This window comes from Nerophis ophidion, linkage group LG11 (assembly GCF_033978795.1).
Source record: "Nerophis ophidion isolate RoL-2023_Sa linkage group LG11, RoL_Noph_v1.0, whole genome shotgun sequence".
NCBI classification, from domain to species: Eukaryota; Metazoa; Chordata; class Actinopteri; order Syngnathiformes; family Syngnathidae; genus Nerophis; species Nerophis ophidion.
Window position 1 is genome coordinate 58,454,541 of NC_084621.1, and position 12,422 is coordinate 58,466,962.

Here is a 12,422-nt window from a genome sequence, read left to right on the forward strand (position 1 = left end):
GTAATTTTCAGTTTAAAATGATCGCAAAACTTCTCTCTCGTCTTCTATGGGCCTCTTGCTCTCTTTCCACCTTGTAAGGTTTTTCTTTCTTTGAGCCATCCAACGCTCGGCACCTCACTGTTCCCGCATCACACTCATGCCACGATACCCGAAACGCGAGCTACATCACTCCGCTCTCATGTGCACGCGAATGGAGCAGTTGTGCGGGGGAAAAAAAGTATACAGTACATATTTTACTCATTAAAGAAATCATCAAGGCAAAAACAATTCACATTGAAGCTTTTTTCTAATCAAATAATTTATTCAATGAATTGTTGCAGCCTTAGTTGTCCTTGACACCCCATTCTCTATCAGTGCTATTCACACAGAGCAACAACCTAAGAAAAGGTGGAACATGAGTAGCTTTAATAGGAAATTAAATGGGTTTATGATGAGTGTGGTAAAAGGGTTATGGTAAATGGGTTATACTTGTATAGCGCTTTTCTACCTTCAAGGTACTCAAAGCACTTTGACACTATTTCCACATTCACCCATTCACACACACATTCACACACTGATGGCGGGAGCTACCATGCAAGGCGCTAATCACGACCCATCAGGAGCAAGGATAAAGTGTCTTGCTCAAGGACACAACGGATGTGACGAGTTTGGTAGAAGTTGGGGTTTGAACCAGGAACCCTCAGGTTGCTGGCACGGCCACTCTCCCAACCGCACCACGCCGTCACCCGTGTGGCTTATGGTGCTTCATACTGGAGAACCTGAATTATGTCATAATGTCCAACTAATTAGATTTTTGTTTTTGTTTTCAATATCACTGTGCCTCAGAAACACAAAGTATTTTTCCAGTTTCTTCTGACATGGTCGCTCCATTTTTCACATTTTGTGGATTTCTCAAGGTCAAAAAACCTTAGAAAACATGCCATCTTTTGGTCAGGTTCGGTAGTTGGAAAGTTGTACATATTTGATTAGATCTCTTGTGTACAGACTACATTTAGCATTCATCTTAAAAAAGGAGTGCATTAATATTTAACAAAAATCCCCATTTTTTAAGAGCAATATACTACTATTTCAATAGTATAATTTACTATCCTGCACATTTTCATACACTTCAAAGGATGCCAGTCAACATATTTTCTGAGATGTTGTAATACTGATTTTACTTGCCCCTATAGTAATATTCTTCTTGAAGACTGGCATGTTTTTGCATGCATATTTTACATATTTCTTCTTTACCGACTTTTCCCACCATTACATCCTTTGAAATGTATAAGCGTGTATAATGCATAATTTGCATTTGTGTTGTGCAGGTTGGGTTTCCAAGATATCTGCCACATAGAAGCAGTGTTTGAGAGTCTGTGACTCATAGCCATTAAGTCATATTATTAGCTGTTTAATGTAAAAATGCTGCCTAATGTGTTCTTTGTTCTTGTTTTTTGTCACCAAACTTGGTCACGGCCTCAAGACACTTACATGCACGTCTAAAAATAAACATTCTAAAACGTCTTTGGAAGTCTAAGGCTTTGCTGCTAATTATTATTTATGCTACAAAACCCAAAACCAGTGAAGTTGGCATGTCGTGTAAATTGTAAATAAAAACTGAATACAATGAAATGCAAATCCTTCTAAACCTATACTCAATTGAATACACGGCAAAGACAAGATACTTAACGTTCGAACTGGTAAACTTTATGTTTTGAAAATATTTGCTCATTTGGAATTTGATCCCTGCAACGTGTTTTAAAAAAGCTGGCACAAGTGGCAAAAAAGACTAAGAAAGTTGAGGAATGCTTATCAAACACTTATTTGGAACTTACCACAGGTGAAAAGAATAATTGGGAACAGATGAAAGCCATGATTGGGTATAAAAGCAGCATCCATGAAGTGCTCAGTCATTCACAAACAAGCATGGGGGAAAAGTCAGCACTATGTAAACAAGTGTGTGAGCAAATTGTTGAAGACTTTAAAAACATTTCTCAACAAGGTATTGCAAGGAATGTAGGGATTTCACTATCTACGGTCCGTAATATCATCAAAATGTTCAGAGAATCTGGAGAAATCACTGCATGTAAGTGGCAAGACCGAAGAATTTGATCCCTCAGGAGGTAATGCATCAAAAACCGACATCAGTGTGTAAAGGAGGCCACCACATGGGCTCAGGAACACTTCTGTAGACCACTATCAGTAACTACAGTTCATCGCTACATCTTTAACTGCAAGTTAAAACTGTAGTACGCTAAGCGAAAGCCATTTATCAACAACACCCAGAAACGCCACTGGCTTTCGCTTGCCCTGAGCTCATCTAAGATGGATTGATGCAAAGTGGAAAAGTGTTTTTTGGTCTGACAACTCCACATTTCAAATTGTTTTTGTAAACTGTGGATGTTGTGTCCTCCGGACCAAAGAGGAAAACAACCATCTGGACTGTTAAAGGCGCAAAGTTCAAAAGCCAGCATCTGTGATGCTATGGGGGTGTATTAGTGCCCAAGGCATGGGTAACTTACACATTTTTGAATGTACCATTAATGCTGAAAGGTTTATACATGTTTTGGAGCAAAATACGTTGCCATCCAAGCAACATAATTTTCATGGACGCCCCTGCTTATTTCAGCAAGACAATGCCAAGCCACATTCTGCACGTGTTATAAGAGTATGGCTTCATTGTAAAAGAGTGTGGGTACTATACTGGCCTGCCTGTAGTCCAGACCTGTAAAATAGGACAACGGAGACCCCGGACTGTGGAACACTTTAAGATGTACATAGCAAGAATGGGAAATAATTACACCTAAAAAGCTTAAAAAATGGTCTCCTCAGTTACCAAAAGTTTACTGAGTGTTGTTAATAGGAAAGGCCATGTAACACAGTGGTAAAAATGCCCCTGTGCCAACTTTTTTGCAATATGTTGCTGCCATTAAATTCTAAGTTGATAAGGATTATTTGCAAAAAAAATAAGTTTCGCAGTTCAAACATGAAATATCTTGTCTTTTCAGTGTATTCAATTGAACATAAGTTTAAAAGGATTTGCAAATCATTACATTCTGTTTTATGAATTACACAACGTGCCAACTTCACTAGTTGTGGGTTTTGTATTTTGTAATTTCTCTTTGTCATTTTAGCTTCTCGAGTATGTACAATGAATACATTCACTACAATATACAGTATTGTATTCTGAGTATTAATGTATACTATCTGTTTTTATATGTTTACAGACTCATATGTGACTGCCCAACATGCTTTGTCTCAGAATATCACCCAGTTTGAAACGGCGGCCCTTCCTCAGCCCACTTTTGACCAGCAAGCTTTAACACAAGGTGTGTTGACAAAAAATGTTAATGTACTTTTAAGTTTTTGTATATTTAAAGGAGCCATATGTAAGAATCCGGCCAGAAATAGTACTGCAATCACGGTCAAAATTCTGTAGTACCCTCCCGCTCTCCCTGACTAAGGTTGCACGATACGCAGCCAAATCCAGCTCGATCGACTTGGCTGCTCCAAGAAACTTCAAACTTCCACTGCCTCTTACTAGGGATTTAGGTGCCTGGACCATAACAGCTGAATAGACAAGCGTTTTGTCAATAACGAATCTCTAACAAACACATTTTACACAGAAATTAGACTATTTTCAGGAAGAAGTACATCTTGCCTGCGTACAATATCAAACAAATGTCATTCATATGGTTATTTTCAGTACTATCAGAAAACAAAGACTAAAACAAACTACAGCTAGCGCTAGCAATGGTTTTACTGGTCAAAGTAAGTGGAGCATTCTCAGCAGCCTAATGTACACCCAAAACTAAAGGGGAGACATTTTACCAAGGTATCTCTATAGGCTACTGTTTCAGATTGCCATTTAACTTGGTGCATGTAGTCCACAATATGCAAACACAAATGAGTAATTATGTGATTAGACCGTCTCCATACGTTTCACATTGGCATGACATCCGTAATAAGAAAACGTAAATGCCTTACTTACCTATCAAGGAGGAAATTAGAAAGTTTGGCGTCAGATGAAAAAATCGTCTCCATCTTTGGAAAAGGCATCCCCGATACATATCCTTGTTTTTTTCCTGCCTTTGTCATGAATAAGTTGAGAATCGTAATGAGGTATTTTTGATTTACTAAGGTCTGACATGTTTAATAACTTTACCAGTTACAGTAGCTAGACGAAGAGGGCAGTGCTTACCTGGCAACTTGAATATGACACAGACTTTCTAATTGGTTAAAACAGTGTAGGGCGGGACATTGAAATGAAGACAATAACAAGATTTCAAGGCTGTAAATCTCATTTTGAAATGAGCATATCCCGGCTGAACTACTGTTATCCGTTATAGAGGTATTCGAATGATGACTTGATATGCAATTCTTATATTAGGCTCCTTTTAAATGTGTGAATTGTGTGTGTTCCAAAATGATTATTTAAATGAACGATTGTAATTATTGTATTTTTCAGACTATTTAAATGAATGACTGTGATTACCATATTTTTCGGACTAAAAGGCGCTCTTAAAATCCTTTATTTTTTTTTTTAAATCGACAGTGCGCCTTATAACCCGGTGCCCCTAATGTACGTATTAATTCTGGTTGTGCTTAATGACCTCAAAGCAATTTTATTTTGTACATGGTGTAATAAGTGTGACTAGTAGATGACAGTCACACATAAGACATTATGTGTGCACTGCAAGTTGACACCTCCCCAATGAATGATGCTAGCAAGTACTCTGAAGCAAGCAACACCAAACCTTTGATGTTTCATTGAGAATATAGAACATTACACACAGCGCTCAAAAATATGTCAAAATGCTTTAGTGCGACTTTCGTAAGCTACAAAGCCGCAATGCTTGATGGAATTTCTGTAGTCAGACGCACTGTGCTTCAACATACGGGTATTATCATGATGTGCGTATAAGGTCCCCAAAATAGCACCTTTTAGGAGACATGTTATCTCGTAATTTGGGGCGGCATGGCGTAGTGGGTAGAGCAGCCAGCCAGAAACCTGAGGGTTGCAGGTTCGCTTCCCACCTATTGACACCCAAAAAATCGCTGCCGTTGTGTCCTTGGGCAGGACACTTCACCCTTTGCCCCCGGTGCCCCTCAGACTGGTGAATGAATGACAGGTGGTGGTCGGAGGGGCCGTAGGCGCAAACTGGCAGCCACGCTTCCCTTCAGTCTACCCCAGGGCAGCTGTGGCTACTGATGTAGCTTACCACCACCAGGTGTGAATGAATGTTGAGTCCTACTTCTCTGTGAGCACTTTGAGTGTTTAGAAAAGCGCGATATAAATCTTAAGTTATTATTATTATTAATTTGTTTCACAATATAATACAAAACCAACTTTTCTTCCCTTTTGGTGCCTGCTGATGCAAATTTGGGATCTGTATAAGTCCCGACAATTTCAGCGCGTCCGCCATTGTCGTCTCTATCCTTTTGTTGTTGGGCATTCATCCTCCGCTGTTGCCTTGTCTAATATAAAGTAGCATACAGTTCTAACTTATATTTGTTCGTAGACTCACGTTTGGAAGTACTAAAAACTACCGCTGCATCAAAGATGACGGGGAGAAGACGCTGTCGAAATGGAGCCACGTAAATAAGACCGCCCACAAAATGGTGCATCCTGTAGAGATGGTCAGAAAGCGTCTTTAGATGGTCTGTAAAACATAATCTATGTAACATGAACCTTTAATGCGCGTAATGGTAATCCTTTTGGATGAAAATAAACTTGCTCATCGGGAGTGCGCTTCATAATCCTATGGTCCGAAAAATACAGTACGTTAGTTTAGACTCGTATCAGAATACTGACTTACTTTGCTAAATTTGTATATCTGCAATGCCCTTTACTGAGTAAATGTATTGCATTAAGGAATGTGCGTATTTTACTCTGTTTACTTTGGATTTTGGATTGTGCAAACCAAAACTTTATTTGACATGCGTGGGTCCCCCCCACTCTCCTCCGGATACTCCGGCTCCCTCCCATCTCCAAAGACATGCACCTGAGGAAAGGTTGATTGGCAACACGAAATTGGCCCTAGGGAATAAATGTGAGTGTGAATGTTGTTTGTCTATCTGTGTTGGCCCTGTAATGAGGTGGCGACTTGTCTGCCTTCTGCCCGAATACAGCTGAGATAGGCTCCAGCACCCTTCGCAAACCTGTAAGGGACAAGCGGTAGAAAATGGATGGATGGATGGATTTATTAAAGTGTAATTAGAAAGCTGACAAGCCAACAAGCACTTTGAAAACATAGTTGCTATTACTTAAAATGATAATGTCCCCTATGCTGCCAAGGGCTTTGACTCTCAACTATTTTGTGTTTTCGTATTTATCATGCAAATTTTCAGTTATTCAATGTTGGCTTCTACAGGCTATACAATGGCTGAGTCGAGTTACAACCAGGGCCAGTTCTCCACTGTCCAGCAGCTACAAGATTCCAGCACCCTTGAGTCCCAGGCCCTGTCCTCCAGCTATCACCCGCCGAGTCTGCTTCATGATCCCAATGCTGAAGTGGTGAGTTTTAGCTTAAATAAAATGTTGTTCCTGTTCAATTCTGTGTCACTCATGCATTATATTTAGAAGGAACTTGTAACATCGCTGCTCGTACACAACTAAACCTTTTCAGATGAACTTGCTTGATTACTGCTAGCCTGTTTTAATCAGTGTTAGTTTAGTTTATGCTAAAATACCAGTGTGTATCACATCTTAATTTTTACATTGGGTATTTGAGAAAAAAGCTATTATAGTCCTAATACATGTATCACAATTAGCTTATTTTTAAAAAAGATATTCCTTTGCAACAGATTTTTATAGTTTAAGTTTTGTTTTTTGCTTGTATTTAGACAAACGGACTTCTTCAGCAGAACAGTCAGGAAGACCTGCAGCTGAACACCGAGCCACAGGAGTACCAAGAAGACAGTGAAGACAACATCAAGCGAGCATACAGGTTTTATTCTGTTCTACAGTATTATTGGATTAGGTTCATCATTGGGCTGGGCAATATTGCCTTTTTCTAATATCTCGATATTTTTGACCATATCACGATATATATTTTAATATTTTGCCTTAGCCTTGAATTAACACTTGATGCATATGATCACACCAGTATGATTATTCTATGTGTCTACATTAAAACATTCTTGATCATACTGTATTAATATATGCTCATTTTAAACTTTCATGCAGAGAAGGAAATCACAACTAAGTCAATTGACCAAAACTGTATTTTTTAAACAGTTATTAATTAGATCCGCTCGACATCCATTGCTTTCGGTCCCCTAGGGGAAGGGGTGGTGCCCACATATGCGGTCCTCTCCAAGGTTTCTCATAGTCATCATTGTCGACGTACCACTGGGGTGAGTTTTTCTTTTGCCTTATGTGGGCCCTACCGAGGATGTCGTTGTGGTTTGTGCAGCCCTTTGAGGCACTTGTGATTTGGGGCTATATAAATAAGCATTAGGCTTCACGGTGGAAGAGGGGTTAGTGCGTCTGCCTCACAATACGAAGTTCCTGCAGTCCTGGGTTCAAATCCAGGCTCGGGATCTTTCTGTGTGGAGTTTGCATGTTCTCCCCGTGAATGCGTGGGTTCCCTCCGGGTACTCCGGCTTCCTCCCACTTCCAAAGACATGCACCTGGGGATAGGTTGATTGGCAACACTAAATTGGCCCTAGTGTGTGAATGTGAGTGTGAATGTTGTCTGTCTATCTGTGTTGGCCCTGCGATGAGGTGGCGACTTGTCCAGGGTGTACCCCGCCTTCCGCCCGATTGTAGCTGAGATAGGCGCCAGCGCCCCCCGCGGTAGAAAATGGATGGATAGATAAGCATTGATTGATTGATTGATTTATTAAACATTCATGTCATTTCAAAAACAGAAAGTGCAAGATTTTCAGAGACATTTAAAACAAGCTATTAGTGCGCTTTTGTGCATGATGTCATTAAGATGACATATCAAAACAACACTAAATTAAAGTGCCTTTTTTGTACAGAGCCCCACTACAATAGTTTAAAACAAATAAAGTGCACTTTTGTGCATGATGTCACACAAGATATATCAACAAGTGTCAAATAAAAATAAGCTGCATAATAGGATATCAAATAGTGTTCGTCCTTCGCTATGTGGTAGGTTACTGGGGATATTATCTAATTTTGTTGTTGACTATTTTTTTTCATACGGTGTTGATCTGGAAATGTTTGCCTATTTGCCTATTTTGATAGTGTGGGTGTGTGGCACCGAATGGAGATGTTGAAATGCGGAGTAAGCACTCTTCATTCTCGAGCAGGTGACTTTTCAAATGATGCTACATATAAGCAGTAATGCTACTTTTTGTACCAACACTTTTGCTCCACATTTGACAAATTACAATTGTCTAGTGTGTGAATGTGAGTGTGAATGTTGTCTGTCTATCTGTGTTGGCCCTGCGATGAGGTGGCGACTTGTCCAGGGTGTACCCCGCCTTCCGCCCGATTGTAGCTGAGATAGGCGCCAGCGCCCCCCGCGACCCCGAAAGGGAATAAGCGGTAGAAAATGGATGGATGGATGTTCGACATATTCCCACTTAAAGCCAAACCACCGCCAGACGATGGACGCTTTGTTGTTTTTCTAGGGAATTAATTCTTCCTTCATTTGTTACCAGATTTGCACCTTCTTTAAATAAATAAATGATAAATGGGTTGTACTTGTATAGCGCTTTTCTACCTTCAAGGTACTCAAAGCGCTTTGACACTACTTCCACATTTACCCATTCACACACACATTCACACACTGATGGAGGGAGCTGCCATGCAAGGCGCCAACCAGCACCCATCAGGAGCAAGGGTGAAGTGTCTTGCTCAGGACACAACGGACGTGACGAGGTTGGTTCTAGGTGGGATTTGAACCAGTGACCCTCGGGTTGCGCACGGCCACTCTCCCACTGCGCCACGCCTTTCTCTCGTATTACCAGTCGCACGGCTCCGCGAGCATCACAGCTAACGTTAGCCATGCTGCTACCTCTCTGCTCCGCAAGGGCGTATACGTATGTGACGTATGACGTGACCGTATGTGACGTGTGTAAGAAGATGCGCTTGCTGTCTGTGAGAAGGAGACGAAAGAAGGAGCGGAAAGAGCCTGTAGTGTAATGTCCGCAGCTAAAAGCAACTGCGTGAGAACGTATACTTGAATATCACGATATAGTAATTTTCTATATCGCACAGAGACAAACCCGCGATATATCAAGTAAATCGATATATCGCCCAGCCCTAGTTCATCATTGACATCGCTCAGGGATGGTTGGCCTGCTAGGGTATATAAATTATTAAGGTTGTCCCAATCCAATATTGATATCGGTTTGATATCAAAACTAAAAAACAAGTAAAAGAATATATCTGCTTGAATCAATACTTTCCAGTGTGAGCTTCCCGATACAAGCAGTTGATCGAAGAAATATGATAACAGCTGATCCCCGTGTTTGAACTCAAATGAATCGCTATCAAACATCACAATCATATAATCGCCCAGCCCTCAGTAACAAATATGTCCGCCTCATTAAATTTACTGGTCATGAGCTCAATGTAATTAAATATTATGACCATTAGGGGTCGTTGAAAAACGAATTACCACTCCACTTCAACTTAAAATCTGCATAATTCTATTCTAGGTGGTTAATAATGAATAGGTGAGTGCTTTTCATACTTCACACCTTTTTTGTCTGAGTAATTTCAGTTGATCGTCTTTTTCTAACATTCCACACTGCAATATAAAAGTCTATACTGTATAATGCTTGCTAATATTGTATCAGATACTCAAGGATCCAATATTGGTACCGTATCAGAAATGAAAAGTTGTATCGGGACACCACTAGAAATAAAAATCCCTTAATTGATTGGTTGGACAAATGTGTGGGAGTAATTGCTGATCATTTGTCTTACTTTCAAGAAGTAAACTAGGAGCCAGAGATGCAATGTTTTCCTATTACACACACAATATTGTTTACTACATAATGTGGAATTAAGTGCAAGAGAGGAAGGGCTCGGAAGGTTACGTGTACACCGGGCACAAACACACACATACACTCGCACTCACAGAGAGACAAGGAGGGAAAGGAGTGTGGATAATAGGACAGACAACAAGAGAGGGATGAATCTGCATTACCCTGTAATGCTGAGATTTTGTTGTGCAATTCTATTAGAGTATTTGTGGTTCTCCAATTAAAATGAAAATAATACATACAAATAATAAAAATGCACATACAATAAAACATTTTATTGTATGTACAATCAGTAGTATATGTTTTTAACTTTTGGAACAAAGCGGCTTTTGTGAGTTAATTTGCGCAACACTTAAAAACGTAAACAAAAAATGTTGTAATTCCATTCATTTTAATTGCAACAAGGCAATGAGTTTGTTTTGTTTTGACAACTTTTAAATTGATGTAAATCTTTTGAAGAGCATTGCTAATATAGAGGAAATGTGACTCTTTAAGTACCGGTACTCTTCTAATACTTTCTCCCTCTCTTTAGGTGCAGTTGGTGTAACAAAGGTTTCAAAAAATCTAGTCATTTGAAACAGCATTTGCGTTCACACACTGGAGAGAAACCATATAGATGTCCCCTCTGCGGAAGAGCTTTTGTGTCAGCTGGGGTGCTCAAATCCCATCTGAATACACATACAGGTAAGTGTGCTACACAGTGTTACATTGCAGGTGTTAAAATGTGTCTTCAGTACCTAAAATTTTCAAAACTTAAACCAAATCAATACCTAATCACTTTCTAATGTATTTAAATTGGAACATTGGCATATTTATTTTTCATTTCATTGTACTGTACCTCACTGCGTTTACAGTGATTTGAAACATGTTATAGCTCCTCTGAAAAAATCTGTACCTGCAATTTATTCAGTGCAATTCAGTTTAGTGTCTTGTCTTTTCAAATGTATTGTATCCTAAAGGAAAGTTATGGTTGTCAAATATATGAATTCATTTTATTGTCATTATATATTGTCAACTCCCTGTCATCCACCACTTTAAGGAGTGAAGCCCTTCAAGTGTAACATTTGTGACGCCTCATTCACGACCAATGGCAGCCTGAACCGCCACATGATCATCCACGCCAAGTCGTTCAAATGCTCCATTTGTGACGAAAGCTACAGGACAAGCCTGCTGTGTAAAAAGCACATGAAAAAAGAGCACGCAGTAGAGGAGAAAGGTGAGACAACAAGGTCTTTAATAAAGTTAATATTAAAAAGAGAAACCAATAATACATTATTTTCCGGGTGCTAATTTTGCACCCATTTGACAAACAAACCCTGTTTCCATATGAGTTGTGAAATTGTGTTGGATGTAAATATAAACGGAATACAATGATTTGTAAATCATTTTCAACCCATATTCAATTGAATATGCTACAAAGACAACATACCGTATTTCTTTGAATTGCCGCCGGGGCGCTAATTAATTTAAAACCTCTTCTCACTCCTGCAATTACCAAAGGCATGCGGTAAAAGTAAGCATGCGGTAATTATTTTAAAACCTTTTCTCACTCAGGCAATTACCAAAGGCATGCAGTAAAAATTTAAATGTGTGATGTAAGGATACCATCATGAAAAGCACATTTAATAAAAAAAAAAAATGTTACCTTTACTTATAAATATAGTCCATGCCAGCTCCTTCTGATCAAAAGCATCAATAACTTATTTATAGAAGTCTTCCTTATCTTTCTTCAGTTTTAAGTCTCTCTGTCTCGATGGAGATCTTCCTTTATTACCTCCTCCAGCACATATCACGTCACTCATTTCACTTCTTCTGCAGCCGAGTAGTCGCAAGAAGGATCACTAGCGCCCTCTACCACCAGGAGGCGGGAGTCATTTAATGACTCATATTTGACAGACGCAGCTACGGTATTGTGACGGTCTCAAGCCGTCGTCTTGCGGGTTCCCAGGACCACCAAGGAAGGACATGGCTTGAGCAGTTTGACTTTGTTTATTTTTCTATAAAACCTCAGTCCAGGTCGCTCTTCTGCTCCTCCTCTCCGCTCGCCGTCTCCTCGCCGCCATCTTGGACCATTGGTTCCACCTCTCCACAGGTACCGGTATATTAATAAAACACAGCTGCTTACTGTTCTTTTTAGTATACCGGTATTCAAAAGCTTGGACCTTAAATCCTACTGAATAGCTCTTAATTTTCTTGCCTTTATGCGATTTCAAATTACCGGTATTGAAATCAGCCTCCTCCATTTTGAAAATGATGACAGGGGAAGTGTCACTCGTGACGTCACGAGTTTGACCCGGCGGTAATACTAAGCATGCGCTGATTATTTTGCGAAGAGAGTTCACCCAGCAGTATTTCAAGGCCGGCGCATACTATATGCCCTGTGGCAATTCAAGGAAATACGGTATTTGATGTTCAAACCGATAAACTTTTTTTTTTTTTGCAAATAATCATTAACTTTAGAATCTGATGCCAGC

General features: G+C 39.8%; 1 protein-coding gene across 2 annotated transcripts in view; it reads left to right on the top strand.

Annotated features, from left to right (window-relative positions):
- Nucleotides 1-12,422, top strand: part of LOC133562303 (zinc finger protein 236-like) — a 91,790-nt gene that overhangs the window by 46,061 nt on the left and 33,307 nt on the right. For both annotated transcript variants that reach the window (XM_061916345.1, XM_061916346.1), the window contains exons 15-19: nt 3,207-3,308; nt 6,354-6,496; nt 6,826-6,929; nt 10,481-10,632; nt 10,988-11,164. In XM_061916345.1, coding sequence (XP_061772329.1) covers nt 3,207-3,308; nt 6,354-6,496; nt 6,826-6,929; nt 10,481-10,632; nt 10,988-11,164 — 678 coding nt within the window. The remainder of the gene's footprint in view (nt 1-3,206; nt 3,309-6,353; nt 6,497-6,825; nt 6,930-10,480; nt 10,633-10,987; nt 11,165-12,422) is intronic.